Below are 15417 nucleotides of genomic sequence, written 5' to 3' on the forward strand. Positions count from 1 at the left end.
GTTTTAAAGAATTTTCGAAGAGGGAGAAATACTGTTCCTAATTATCTGTCGGTAAAAAAATGGCCAAGACTGTACAGGGTGCACCGAACCTCTTAAATTAGCACAACTAGGAGAAAGACCTGATTGATATATGAGGTGTTCAGAGTAATAATGGGTTAAGTCCATTTGAAATTTGTGCATTATTTTGAACTTTGAAAAGCCTTTTCTCAAGAACTAAAGGAACTTTTGAAATAAAGGTTTCACAGATTTCTTTCTTGTATATTATTTTATATAGAACAAAACCCTTAATTTTAAAGACCTTTAAAAATCCGACTTATGTATAGAGAAGTGGACTTCACCCTTTATTATTCTGAACGCCTCATTTGTAAGAAAGGTGTTATTCCTGAAATTTTTCATTCTTGGTTTTCATCATTACCATCAAAATGTTAGACAAAAGATTTCCTTCCAGAACTAGATGTATTAGATGGAAGAGATTATTTTAAATTGCTTCCATTTTTAAAGCCTTCTTTTAATAGTTACTTGTTTTTAATTCTTCTACGTTGTAAAATTTCTGATTTAACTAGGTATAATTGAGATTTTGTCTTTACTTTTGTGCTATAATGTTGTTTCCTTTAACTTCATATGCCAGAAAAGTATTCATTACGAACAAATAATTGCAAATCATTACAGGTAAAAGGCACTAAGTCATGGCTTTTTCTACTTTTGTTCACATAATTATCATTTTTGTTATTCAAAAACCAAAAAAGTTTTTGGAAACTAATGTCAAAATGTTGAGTTTGTATTTAAAGTGATTATCTGACAAATAACAAATAACATCTGACAATAATAATTTTCACAAGAGAAATAATCTTAAAAATCGATTTACTCAAAACTATGTTTTTTGACTTAGTGCGTTTTGGCAGAATAGCGACGCTATGTTTAAATATCTTTATGATTGAACAATTAAATTCAATTTAAAGTATAATGTTTTGCTGAATTCAATAATTTATCTAACATTTTTCTCTACAAAAAAAAGTTTCACATACACCACAGTGACCCTAAAATAATTTATTATGGTAGTCGATTCAAAACACACCTATTCCATCAATTTGATTAAAGTAAATAGAAAAAGTTTATATAAAGTTTTATTGAAAGTTTGCCATCATTTCTTCAAGCGGCTCAATGGTCTAGGGGTATGATTCTCGCTTTGGGTGCGAGAGGTCCCGGGTTCAAATCCCGGTTGAGCCCAATAAATTTTTTTCTTTTTTTTAATTTTATTTCAAATTTAACCAAGACAGTTTGTTGTTTTGTTAAGCTATCTTTGCCTCCCTCTTAAAAGAAATGTTGAAAAATAAACATTATACCTTGTTGTTATAAAAGAACAATAATCGATGAAAACTTAATTAAAAACGACAATGATTTATTTTTTTAAGTACACTTAACGTGGCACATCGCATTCAGCAGCATATTTTTTTTTTGTTTTATATTTTTCATTAATTTTTTTTTTAACTTAAGCCTAAAACATTTACATTCATTTTATATAGATAAATTTTCAAAAAAAAAAAAAAAAAACACAAAAATTCCTCAATTAACTAAAAAAATTATATTGATTTGGGATTGAATACAATCTCTTTCTTATATAACTCAACTTTCGGTATATTGCTTTGCGAGTAAAGCAAAATAACTTAATCATACTGGGTTCTCGTTTATAGGAATCTCCTTCCGTCTTAGGGCAAATATCCTCCTTAAAAGATAACTGCTTGATCCACTAACTTATAACCTTGTCCCGAATAGTTTTTCGGTGGATAACAAACAAATAGACTAAGTTGCACCAACGACAGCACACAACCAAGGAAGTTTGGAATCTAAAACAAAGAAGAGGAAATTCATATAGCAAAAGTCTTATTTGATAATGTTTAAAGTCTCCTTACCTGTATAAAGGCATCTTTGATAATCACTCCATATATTAACCACTGAACTGTCACAAAAAAGGACATTGCTATCAGTGGAAAAGGCAAACTCTCAGAGTTCTTCACTCGCACTACATGGAACAGCATAATCAGTGGCGCAGCAAAGAAGAACACTGTCACCACACAGCAGGCATATCCTAGACAAGTTTTATATAAGTTTAGACCTCGGATTTTGCATACTTTCTTATTTTTCATCACATTGATTCAAAACTTTTTATTTAGATGACTTATCATTCAAACACAACAAATTTTGATGAATATCGAAAATATGCAACATATACAAAAAATATGCACTTAAATATGCAAAATATATGCAACATGTGCAAGAAATATGCAAAACATGCAAAACATATGCAAATTTGTATAGAAAAATTTAATTGGTTTTTAAAAATAAGTGTTTAGATATTAAAGGCGAATGCTTACACGTTGCGTTGAATATACACTTTTGGGATATGAATAGTTCAATTTCAATGCTGAAGATATGTCTGGGCTTGAACCTGCACGAATGAAAATACCTAACTACAAAGATTATGATAAAATTAGTCATGTGACTATTTTTCCTTTAAAAAGGGCTGTTACATAGAAGTTCCCATTTAAAAAGATTTTTTTTTTTTCATTTTAAATTATTTTTTTGTCCGCATCTCCTTCAAGCAAACAGAGCAATGTGAGCATGACATAAGTTGTGTTCAAGAATCTTTAGTGCAAATTAAGTGGTTGTAAAGTACCTCAAAGATAATTTTTTAAAATGCCTCATTAATTTTAATTTTGCATCAATTTTAATTAAGTAGGTAGGTACCCCATTTTTTAAGATTTTTTTAATAAAAAAGATTTTTTTTTCCTACAATCTATACAGAACAAATGCTAACTTGAAATTCTTTTTGTTTTCAAAAAAATCAAAAATTTCAAAAAAAATCTTCATAAATAATTTAAATAATGTTCACCATTTTCTGAAATTTTGCAAAAAAAAAAAAAAAAATGGGAAGAATGAACAAATTAGCTGAACATGAACTTGTGTGAAAAACAAAATCTTTTCTATTGGAAATCTCGGAAAATTCTAAAAAATTGGGTAGTTAATTAAAATCAATAATTCAACATAATATTAAAATATTTTTTTTTTTTTCAAAAACAACGAAAACTAGTTATTTGTATTTAATTTGTATGGTGTCTTTAAATCAAATTAGCAGAACATTGATTTTTTTTTTCAAAAGAATCGATGCTCTTTTGTGGGTACATAATTAGCACATAATTAGAACTTAAGGATGCAATAACAGAATTTATGTTCTGCTTACTTTGCTTTGCTAACTTGAGGTTTTTGGAGAGAAAAAGAAAAGTCAGCCCCTCTGAATTAATAATTCAGGAAAATTTTGGTTGTGTATTGTAACACCAATTATCTTTTAAACCTATAAAAATTATTGTATTCATTTGATCTACTTTAATATACGAAAATAACTGTACAAGTCGAAATTTCATACGCCTGCACAATTGATTGTTTGACCCTATTTCGGAACTGAGAAATCGATTGGGTCTTTAGTTTTTTCATACATATACCTAATACGAATTCGAAAAAAAATTTTTTAAAAAGTTTTTTCAATAATTTTGAGCAGTGCATAAATATTCAAATTTTATTATTTATAATTGAATCATTTATTTTCAAATTTTTTAATTCGCTTTTTTTAACTAAATTTGTTAGCTAGGGATAACCGCACCTACCTTCAAAATATAAAGTTTCTACTCCATCAGTATCCGATCTTACAGCTACGCGAAATAAATTTTTCAGTAGTAAAACACGATAAAAGTCCCGGACTTAACATCTTTTGAAAATAAACAGCAGCTTTCTTATTATTTATTTATAATAAATTCTACTTCTATTTGAAAATCTAAAGTCTAAAAAAATAACTTTTATTAATAGAGCTTAAAAAGACCTTCATTTTGTGCCACATTCGATGGATTCGGAGAAAATTTTTGAAAATGCAATTTTTTTTGGCAAGGGGTTAACCTAGTATTTTTTTCAAAAATCCAAAACTATAAAATTTATTAATAGATCTTAAAAAGACCTTCACTTTGGTGCCACATTCGATTTATTCCTGTAAAATTTTTGAAAATGCAATTTTTTTCGGCAAGGGGTTAACCTAGGATTTTTTCAAAAATCCAAAAAAATAACTTTTATTAATATAGTGCTTAAAAAGACTTTCATTTTGTGCCACATTCGCCCTTAGGGCGATTTTATTCATTGGAAGTTGAATACAACTCGAGGATTTTTATTTTCAACTTGAGAATTCGATTTTATTCACAGAAAGTTCATGATTTTAACTGTAAATTTTGAAATCTAGAGTTTATCAACTTTAGATTTTCTCAACTCCCGAAAATATGAGATGTTTGCGAGCAAATTTGAGATTCTTGTTTAAAATGTCATTTATTTAATTTTATTTTTGTGTCAAAAGATGTAAAAAAAATATCAAAAATTATTGCTGTCTTTACGACATTGGATATTGAATATAATAAAACTGATATCAGATATCAAATCGCAATGCATACGGGTCATTGGTTTGGACACGAATATCTTCTAAACGGTTAAAGCAGTCAATTTGATGCCAACGAATTTTTTGTAGAACGTTTAAGCCCCTACCAGAATACATCTTGATAATTTGAAAATAATAAATTTTCAGTGAATTGGAAAATTTTTAAAAATAAAAAATGTTTTTATAATTTTTTTTTAACTTTGACCTCGAATATCTTTCAAATGGTTAGATAATTAAAAAAAAAGTTACCAAACCTTTTTTGTGGAACAATCTGTTTCCTACAAGAATATGTCATGCGCGTTTGATTATTATAATTTTTCAATTTGTTACAAAATTAACAACAAAAAATTAATTTTTAAAGATTTTCTCGATTTTTGGACCTCAAATATCTACTAAACGGTTAGATAAACGAAAAAAGTGTATAAGGCCTTTTTTGTAGAGCGTTCAATTTTCTACAAGAATATGTAAAGAAATTTGCTAAAAATCAAATCAATAAAAAAAAAAAATTTTTAGTAGAAGTTTGATGTAAAAATAGAAAAATGCGAAGCGGAGGACCTTCTCATTAATATAAAGAGCTCATATTTGGTGTGTATATTTTAGAGGTGTCTAGCAATCGATTTTTCGGAGTACAAAATCGAAAAAAACGAATTTCGATTTTTTTGACCCACCCTATTCATCAGGATATATTTTTTATAAATTTTGCAATAGACAACAAAAGAAAACAGAACTTTTTTTCTCCTGAAAAATTTTAAAATCATGGACTTATGATGTTTTGAAAATAAATGATTCAATTAAAAAAATTTGAATTTGCATATCAGCTTCTGGATCACTTTTATATAGTTTTTTGTTGTGTTTAGATAAGAATTTTTTGCATATATTTTGCATATATGTATTATTGATATCGTCGGTGAAACCAGAAAAGTGTGTAACTCCAAATTTTCTGAAAATTAGATTTGAATGCCATCTGTTAGACAAACCTAATATCTACCGTTCCTTAAACTCAGAATCCCCTTAAAGTTCATAGTTTTTATTTTATTAGCAAATTAGAAAATGAAAACTCATACAAATGCCTTCAAAACGATTTTGTTTTTTTGCTCTCCTATAAAATTTGGTATAATGGAGTTACACACTTTTCTGGTTTCACCGACGATATGCATTTTATGTACGAAAACCCGGATAAGTGCCTAACCCGCATAAGTGCCTTTGATTTTTAAGAACCAAAATTTTAAGGATTTTTTCATATAAAATTAATCTTTTAAGTACCTTTCGCTTAACTGCCTTCCCCGCTTAATTGCCTGGCTTTTCAAATACTTAGAATTGAATTTACTTATGCAAAAAAATTCTTTTAAGTACACATTTGAAACAAGTTTTAACTGCAAGAAAAACTTTGTTTTCTAAACCGCTTTAAAATTCAAAAATTCTACTAAAGGTAGAAATTAAATAGTTAGCTATTTTAAACTTTCAAAGTAATTTTGTTTTGTGAAGATTATGTTTTTAGTAATCAAACATGTTTTTTTTAATTATTAAATAATTATAGAGATAAGTGCCTATGAGCACTTAAGCGGGTTCTTGTAAGTACCTTACTCGCTTTAGTGCCTATCTAAATGGGGCATTTAAGGTGAGGTACTTATCCGGGTTTTACTGTAAATATGCAAAAATATGTACACCTAATATGCATATCGCTCTCAACTTTATTTATAGAATTTTGGTGTCATCAGAATTTACTTATCTTAATCCTACAAAAATATGCAAATATGCTAAATCCGAGGTCTATAAATTAGGAAAGAAAGGAAGAACCTTTTGCCACCCAACTTACCCATTAACTGTATAGCATCGGCATGGCTGACCTCATATTTGGTATACGTCACAATTGTTATCAGTGTGAAAAGTGCCAACGCAAATTGTCGCACATAACTTCTTTTGTTCACCGTGAAAACGTAGTAAATTGCCGTGTAAAAGAACATCAAAGCAGTGCCAATTATATTGACCATTACTACGATGTTCTCCTCTGTCAAGGAGCCATATCGTAGCCAGAGACTGCATCTATAAAACAAAACAAATGAAGATAGAGAGAACAAAGATTTAGAAGTAGTTTAGTTAAAGTCTAACGATAGAAATCCGCAGATAAAAGGGAATCCAGATGAATCGCCAGTGCTTTTTTTATTAATGTACTTCCGGCAGACAATCCTACAAAAAAATAGCCACAATTTCAATTGAAAGAGACCAAAAAGAAAGAAGGTTTGTGAATTGATTGCAATCAAAAGAAAACAAACAAATTAAAAAAAACCTACGCTCCAGATAAATATTGTAAAACGGTTGTTATCACAGCCGTCGTCTCGAGAATTGTTTCCAGTGATGACGAAACCATTTTTGTTTTTATTCTGGTTTTTATTTCTTGTTTTTTTTTCCAACGTAGCTTTTTTTTAATTGGATTTTATTTTATGAGAGAGATTTTAAAGTTGTTTCGATTTGTTCAACAAAAATAAGGGAACATTGTTTGAGATTACGTGTATTTTGTTATTGTAAAAAGATGAATAATTGTAGATTAAAATGTTAAAAAATGAAAAATGAAGAAATTTTTAAATATAAATTTCTTTAGCGCGAAACCGCGACAATGAACTTGTTCTGCAGTGTGACTGTATGGCAAAATAAAAAAAAAAAACAAAAAAAAAGATAAATTATTTTTGTTGACAGATAAACTTTTTGGTAGGGAAAAACAACAACAAAATACACAACGTAAACAAATCTGGAAGATGACAGTTGAGTTGAGTTTTATTGTAGTGAAATGTAGGTGGCGTATTAGGTTGGTTAGAAGAATTAATTGTGCGTTATAGGGTGATTCTTAAATATTTTTGCAAAATATTTTTTTTTAACTTGAATGTTTAAAGAAAGTTGAATCTCAAAATATAGGTAATGGTTTTTTAATAAAATGTTTTAAAAATATATTTCATCAATAGTGAAATTTAAAATAGCACCACATTTTTACACATTTCTACACATTATTCATTATTGAGCCAAGAATTTTTTTTTTAATTTTTCATTTGAAAAGTAGTTTTGATTTTTTTAAAATTAGTTTAATTTTCAATTTGATAAAATTTCTCCAAAGGAAAGCGGATATTGCTGTTTGTTACTAAAAAATATTTTTAAAAATAATAGGTAATACATAATAATATTTTTTTTTGTAATTTTGAAAAAAGTTCAAGTATTTTTTTTGAAAAAACAATATTTTAAAAACGGACCACTGAATTTTATTTCCTTGGCATGCCATTAGCAAAAATTAGTATAACTACAACGGCCACTTTTTGTAAAAAGTCAAAAAGTGAAAATTTTAAAACTAATTTTGTGACAGTTTTTCCGACCACAAAATTAAAAATAATGATGCAGAAAGCTTATTTTATGGTTTAAAAAACAATTTTTGTAGTTTTTTTTTTCAAAAACAAATATACATAAGGGTGTTTTTAGGGTTTTCCGAAAATCAAGTTCCTAAGTGGAAAAACTATTTCTAAATAATAAAAAAAAAATCCCCCAATTTTTGACGCTAGATGGTGCCTCCCGATTGTTAAATTTGAAAAAAAAAGTATTTGTTAACTTATTCTTATGAGATAATTTTTTTCGATATACCTACCTTTAAAGGAAAAATATTTGATGAGGTTTTTTTCTGCATTATATACCATTTTCAAAATGGTATAGACAATTTTTCTATAGGAGCTATAGAGATATTTGTAGCTTTGGATTAAAACCACGTTTTCAAAAACAAAAACTCTAATTTTATTTTGAAAATCCTACTCTATCTCTACTCTTGTTTAAAAGAAATATAAGCCATTTTAAGATTCTATGAAAAGGTTAATGGTTCATTTTGGTTGAAAAAGTCTCACAACGAACTTACGATACGAGATTTATAAAAATAGAAACTACCTAATAGCTTATGTCGAGGTTAAATGAAATCCGATTCATTTCGTGTAAGTGAGGTTGAGACTATCTAATTTGTCCTAATCGAAATAGTCTATTATAACCAAGTGAAATGAGAGTGAAAATATATCGTACTTACATATCAAAATTAAATGCTACATATCAGTTTATTTATTGAGAACAAAATTAATGAAAAAAAAATTCCTTAACACTCATTATTGTGGAATCCATACATAACATAAGTTAACACCTAATTTTGAATTTTTATTGTTAAAAGTTTGTTTTGTTACAAAATATAAATTCATTTGTTTTGTCCTACCTTTTGGGTAAGTATAAAAATAAACCATTATTTTGTATTGTTTATAAAAACTAACCCATTGTTTTTTGTAATCATTCTTTTCAGCTAAGTGTACTTCATTATTGTGTAAGTATAATAAATAATTATAAAGCTTAATTTCATCGTTTTCATATTTAAAATTTTTGTTTAGCCATTTTGTGATTCAATTATTTTGTGCCATTTCGTAATCATTTTTAATCATATGCAACAGAAAATATTAGTTGTTTTTTTTTTTACACTTAATGAGATATTCAACGAAAGCCAGTTGTACAAATATTAAATCCGTGGTTCAGCAACTTTTATTTTCTGAACTGCTGAGGTTAAGCATAGGTTTAAAGTCCAAATACCTATGTTAAAATAGCCAAATCTTTGTTTGAACCATAGTTGAACCACAGCTAATCCGCCGAAATCGGCAAGTTAAATTCCTGAATCAAGTCTGAATCACGTTTGTACAACTGGCCCTTAGTTTGCAAAAAAAAATTGGCGCCAAATTTTAAACGATTTAGTAGGATGCTAAAACCATTTTAGTAGGTAATTTACTTAGCTAAAATCAGACTATTTTTTACTTAAATGTAATTTATTCACTGCCCATTAAATTTTAAAGTCGCTGTTAAAAATTGAAAATCTGTCAAATCGCATACGAATTTTAAAATTTCCCATTTTAAATGGCAACTTTACATTTAATGGAGAGTGAAGAAATTGAGCCTTAGTAGATTACTAAAAGGGCTTTAGCATTTTACTAAATCGTTTAAAATTTTGCGCTATTATCTTTTCTACAACTAAAGGACTAAGATATGGTAATTCTGTTAGTAGAAGATAATAATAATAATAATAAATTTGAGGGAAAAAATTATCCTCATAAAAAGTTCTCATTATTTATTATTTTCATGTGGTTAAACTTAAATCCCAAATAACGAAAAATGTAAAAAATAATATTTAATTTATATCAATGGTTTATTTTTCTAAAGTATAATACCCTGCCACATAAAGAGTTTTATTGGCATCATTGATAAGCGGTGCGAAATAAACACAAATCACAAACACCAACAACATGTACATTGTACATATTTGACATTTTTGATAAAAATTTCCCCCAAGATAGTACAGCTGAGTTAATCGTCGCAGTTCATCGCAATTTGTATCAAGTTTACTGTCATTCTCAACCGCTATTTGCCCTTTCGAGGGTCTACACACGGCAGTGCATTTCTTAAACGGTTTTTTTTTTTTATTTTGTCTTTATAATCAACTGTTGGTAAATTTACCCTTGATTTCCATACAATTCCTGGAAGTCTGCTAAGAAAGTGGACCATAAACTAGATAAATTTTAAAACAACATAAAAAAGTTAGTTTTTGAATTTGAACAATGGAAGAAAGAAGTGAATCTCAAGTACTTTATAATTCTAGTACAAAAGTTAAAATCACTTCTAGTGACTCTCCACAACTTGAGGTAAATTCAAACAAAAGGGCATATTTCTAAAAATAGGATTTTCGAGTTTTTGAGTTCATATTTGCAATGTTTTCTTCGTATTTTTAGAGATCAATTCGATTTGTTAAAAACAAAAATCATCTCATTTATTTCTTTTATTTCTTTCATAAAACAAATCGCTCCTGAAAGAAATCATAAATAATATAATTATTGTAATCTTGTTATTTTCTTAGAAACAACCATGGGGGAAATTGCTAACTTTGGTTGGCTATGCAGCGACTTTTGGATCTGCAGTTCCAGTTGGTTATTGCATTGGAGGCATTAATAGTCCTGCTTCGGTAAGAAATTTTCTGTCTCTAGACCAGAAATGATATAATAGAATATTTTCTTCTATAGTACATGCGAGCTTGGTGCAATGAAACACTAATAGAACGTTATGATTTTCATATCACACCTGGAGGATTGGATATTCTATGGTCGACAATTGTTTCAATATTTCTTGTAGGTGGAGCAATCGGTTCATTGGGAGGTGCAGGAGCTGCTGATAAATTTGGAAGGTAAGATTGCATAAGCTTTATTTCATTTTTGTTTTAATCCCATATAATAAACTCATTAGAACACATGTTTCCTCTACTCACATAGTCAGTTTAAAAAAAAAGGAAAAATTATAAATTTAATCAAAAACACGTAACCAAAAACCCATAGAAGCTACTTGCTTTATCTTATGTTTGATATAAGATTAAAATCACATCTTCACTTTTCGTAACGACGTCAATAAAATCTCTTTCGCTGTTGATACATTTTTATTGAGAGAGTTATGAATATTTGTTTCACAAATGTAAATAATGAAACAGTTGCTGCCCCTGGAAAATAACAAAATTTATGGAATATCACCAGGAAATAAAGAAATAAACATTTTTTAAATTTATTTGTTTAATCAATGTCGCAATGGATTAAAATTTGTAGTTATTGTATTTTTTACTTTAAATTTACATAAAGTAATTGAAATAGAACTTTTAATTTTTCTCACACGTGTGTACTGTCACATTGTGTGACTGATGTTTACACGTGAAAAAGTTTATCTCTACAAGTAATTGAAAACTGTAACAAATGAGAAAGATTAATAAAGACTTGTCAAAGATACAGCATATAACATGAATTATGGTAGGTCACTGGGGCGTATGCGTAATATTTGTTTCTTTAAAAAAAAAACAAATTTTGTAATTAAAACTTTTTTAGATAGAGATGAAAGTTTTGAAAAGATCTGTCTTTCTGAAGAACATTTTTGCACTTAAATGTTTTAATAACTTTTTAAAATTAAAAGTTAAAATTAAAAAAAAAATAGATTTATAAAAAATGTACAATTTTTATTTTTGAAAATTAAATTTTTTGAAAACGAACAGACTCATTGTTTTTAAGCTTTATTTTAATATGTCGATTAATATTTATTTTTTAAATTGCTTTAAAGTTTTTTATAATTTATTAATATAATATATTTATACAAAAAAAGTCTCAATCGATTTAAAAATAAATTAAAAAAAAAGAGTATGTGTACACGCGACTGAAGTTATACTTCTCACTCAGTATATTAAATGAATTTCATTTGATATTTTTATTATTTTTGTTTTACATTATTATTAAAATAATCAAACAGCGTATTTTTTTAACAATCCCAGCTTATTTTGTTCTTACCATATTATTATTTTATCTCCGTACCTTAACCCAAGACAATCTGACTTCCCTGAATTATAGTTATGCATGTAAAAATCTTTATAATTGGAAATTAAAAATCTTCATACCAATTTGCGGGGCTAAATTTTTGAGAAAAAAAAAATTAAATTTATCTACGATTGATGGCCTTTATATATCAATACAAGTTTAGTTTTAGTCTATGTTGTTTTCTTTCCCCTTTTATTTATGAGTATTTACGTTTTTGTTTTTTGTGGCAACTTGCCACATGCAACTTGTCACATTCAACTTGCCACATGCAACTTGCCACATGCAACTTACCACATGCAACTTGCCACATGCAACTTGCCACATGCAATTTGCCACATGCAACTTGCGACAGGCAACTTGCGACAGGCAACTTGCCACATGCAACTTGCCTCACGCAACTTGCCACATGCAACCATAAAAACAAATACGTGTGGTCCCGTTTCTTTTTTAATTCGCTTTGGACTTTCAATTATAGTCATTTCCTTTGTAAGCATCCTGAAGCCCCTACGACAAATCAATAAGAAGTTTTTACTCCATAACATCTGCAAAAACCTAATGAACTTTTTTTAAAATTCCTGACTCATATTCTTTTTAACATACTATCATAAAATCAAACAGGGTAAGTCAATAATTTTCTCGTCTTCGCATAGTGCAATTGAGCCAAGGATCTCGTTAGAGGTTATTATTTAAAGAAGTCGTTTAATGAAATAAATTAGTATTGGTATTAGGACTACCCAGTCTTTTAAAAATTCCGATTTAGTTAGATTTTATATAATCACATATGGTATCTAAGTGCCATCATAAAATATGGAATGGAAAATTTCATTTCTCGACAAATATTTATAAAAATCAAAAACAAAGCCTCTATCAAACATATATTAAAAAATTGACTTAATTAAACAAAAGATAATATACATATGTTTTTTTTTTTTTTTGTTTATTTGTGGGCTTCGTCTACTTTTTGTATTCCTATATTTTCGCAGTTGGTTTCTCTAATACACATAAATTGCCAGTTGGGGCGGAAGTTCATGAGTGCAAAATTTTCTATTTATAAAGATAATGTCTGATGACGTTTAATTAAAGTGAGTGTTTTTCGAGGTCAAACAAAAGTGCAGTAATTTCTTTGATAAAACAGTTGTATAGGAGGAAATAATTTTTATATATATAGGTTAAGGTTACATAATTTACTATGTTTACACACTGCAACAGAGGGACAAATATAACTTTAAATAAGAATACTTTCCACATTCGACTTATATTTATGCGAAAGAAATGGATAGCATTTCCTAGCAGGAAACAAAGAAAAACATTTTATTTGATATAATTTAATTGTATTAATTCTTCTTTAAGGGAGTAAGAAAGGATAAAAAGATTTGAGTTACAAGGTTTATGACTCAAATCTTGGAAAGTCTACTTTTAACCATCTCTTGATACGATAGGTTCGACTAATTTAGAAATTTTCAATTTTATTTATGTATATCTTGAAAATATACAAAATCCAGTCTTGAGTATTGGATTAAAAGTTTTTTTTATGTTGAAAAATCAACTTTTTTAATTTTTTTTTTCAATTTTTTTAATGAGATCATTTATGTGTATATATCTTGTGATCTTGGTTAAATTACCTTTAGCCCAATAATATGTTCTTTTATTATTAAACTAATTAAATCTTATCTATTTACTTGCTATGTATAATAAAAGTTGTTATCCCCTGCAAGTTTAGAAATAATGTTTTTTTTTTTTTATTATTGTTTTGTTTATGTTAAAACAATAAAATAATTTTATTTTAAAAATAACACATGTTGTCAATTTGATATAGATAAGCATAAGAAACTTAATTAATGATGTCATTAAGATTTATCTCATGTCAATATAATTAGAAGTTTTTTATTTGAACATAATGATAAACTAGTTGTATCAAAATTTATTTTGACATTTTTTTTTGTTACTAGTAGCACGATTTAACAATTAATTTAGAATTTTATTAGTATTCATAGCATAATTGCAAGTTATTTTCCAATAGTAAAATTTAACCAAGGATACAAGTTTTTCTTAAGAAAAACAAATAATGAACTAAATAGCTTCTTCTTAAATATGACTGACTTATTCACATAATTAGATAAGATTTAGAATAAGTTAAATAACAAAATACAAAATGTGTGAACATTAAATTCATTTGTCAAAGAACTTTAGCAAAAGCAATACAAGTATATAAAAACCGTTTCACTTGTAATTGCAAAAATAAGAATTGATGTAAAATGATCGAAAGATCATTCTCATCTACAGATGTAATCACTCATAACGCATGCTTGCACTTCCATTCTAATTTTTGTTTTAGTTACTTTCGTAGAAAAAAAACAACAATCAAATTATAAAAAAGTTTAAATTTAAAAATATTCTGAGAAATAAATATTACGCATACGCCGCAGTGACCCAGCTTATCCTTAAACTTTAAAAGACACACATTATGAGTATCCGAATGTTTAAAATGTATTAATGTAAGACTGCAACGTACGAATAAGATGGGTTTCTAAGGTAATTTCAAAACGAAAACTTAATATAATAAATTCGATATTATTAACAGATTTTTGGAATTATTAGAGCTATTCCGTTTTTGTTTAACTGATACCAATTTTCAAAATTGTTTTTTTTTTGTTCTAACAAAAATTATAAGAAAATAAAATAAAAGTCAAGAATTTCGGTAGAGTTTCCAACGATATCTTTACACGAGGTATTTTATGTGTTTTGAAATTTTGGCTCTATGTATTCAGAAGGTATCAATAATGGCAAATAATGGCAAAGTATCATTTATGCATTCAAGTATTGAATAAGCCTCATTTGACAACTTAGGTATGCCCCAAAACATAAGCGAATAATATAGTATTAATTTAAGCAAATTAATACAGTCAAATAAGGAGAAAAAAAGGGTAAATCTCGGAATGAATGTTAGTAGAAATTTTTTTTGCTCAATATCTTCCTTTTGCCATTCTATAATATATCTCAAAAGTCTAGAAAAATCTCATGTCCGCTTGTCGCGATTTCAAGGTCAAATCGCGAAATGGAGATTTTCAAAATTAGCAAAAATAGGCTATGGTATTATATACATATATGATACATGATTTCAAGGTATTTTTTAATGCTGATTCCAAAAAATCTAAAATCAAGACAATCTGACGTCTCTGGAAAAAGTTATACCTGTTTTTCATCTGTCAACTCATATTATTATAACAGTTGCAAATTTACTGCCGAAAACCCCTAAAAGTTATGGTAGACGAACCAAATTTTGCATGAAGATTTTAGAATCCATCATTATTAAAAATCAAAACAATCCATTACAAAAAATATATATACCTATGAAATAATGGTATTTTTTGATGAAGGGGCAAATTTTAGGATATGCACTAAAGAAGATTCTTGTTCATCTTAGGAATAAGTGCTAATAAGCTAATTTTTTCATTTTAATCTTTGTTTGGATATTCTTTAATTACCCTCAAAAATCAAAAAAAAATCTAATGTCCGCAGGTCCTAATTTTCTTGGTTTGAAGATAAGTTGCAGATTTT

At 27.7% G+C, this 15417-nt stretch overlaps 2 protein-coding genes and 1 non-coding gene across 6 annotated transcripts in view; 2 read left to right on the forward strand and 1 right to left on the reverse strand.

Moving 5' to 3' along the window:
- Positions 1-15417, forward strand: part of LOC129907178 (solute carrier family 2, facilitated glucose transporter member 1-like) — a 48618-nt gene that overhangs the window by 3148 nt on the left and 30053 nt on the right. For 2 of the 4 annotated variants that reach the window (XM_055983268.1, XM_055983269.1), the window contains exons 1-3: positions 10026-10161; positions 10374-10478; positions 10537-10697. The exons of 1 other annotated variant lie outside the window; for it this stretch is intronic. In XM_055983268.1, coding sequence (XP_055839243.1) covers positions 10078-10161; positions 10374-10478; positions 10537-10697 — 350 coding nt within the window. In that variant the 5' untranslated portion in view covers positions 10026-10077. Of the gene's footprint in view, positions 1-10025; positions 10162-10373; positions 10479-10536; positions 10698-15417 lie in introns of those variants that run through there. One more of the 4 variants, XM_055983270.1, reaches the window with a different exon arrangement.
- Trnap-ugg (transfer RNA proline (anticodon UGG)) lies at positions 1156-1227 on the forward strand. Its single transcript has one exon. It is a non-coding gene; the product is annotated as a tRNA-Pro (tRNA).
- Positions 1550-7142, reverse strand: LOC129907191 (sugar transporter SWEET1). The gene is made up of 5 exons (XM_055983288.1): positions 6760-7142; positions 6578-6655; positions 6285-6511; positions 1911-2086; positions 1550-1844 (listed from the first exon to the last, which is right to left on the reverse strand). Exons 1-5 carry the CDS (start codon positions 6834-6836, stop codon positions 1725-1727), a joined length of 678 nt encoding a protein of 225 aa, XP_055839263.1. The 5' UTR covers positions 6837-7142; the 3' UTR covers positions 1550-1724.

Source organism: Episyrphus balteatus, chromosome 1, assembly GCF_945859705.1.
Source record: "Episyrphus balteatus chromosome 1, idEpiBalt1.1, whole genome shotgun sequence".
NCBI classification, from domain to species: domain Eukaryota; kingdom Metazoa; phylum Arthropoda; class Insecta; order Diptera; family Syrphidae; genus Episyrphus; species Episyrphus balteatus.

Bases quoted from the DNA above. Each gene is read 5' to 3' on its own strand.
- LOC129907191 (XM_055983288.1), bottom strand. From the start codon at position 6,836: ATGGTTTCGTCATCACTGGAAACAATTCTCGAGACGACGGCTGTGATA. The intron at 6,656-6,759 runs GTAGGTTTTTTT...ATTTTTTTGTAG, and splicing joins TTACAATATTTATCTGGAGC to GATTGTCTGCCGGAAGTACA. The intron at 6,512-6,577 runs GTTAGACTTTAA...TTTGTTTTATAG, and splicing joins TTTATCTGCGGATTTCTATC to ATGCAGTCTCTGGCTACGAT.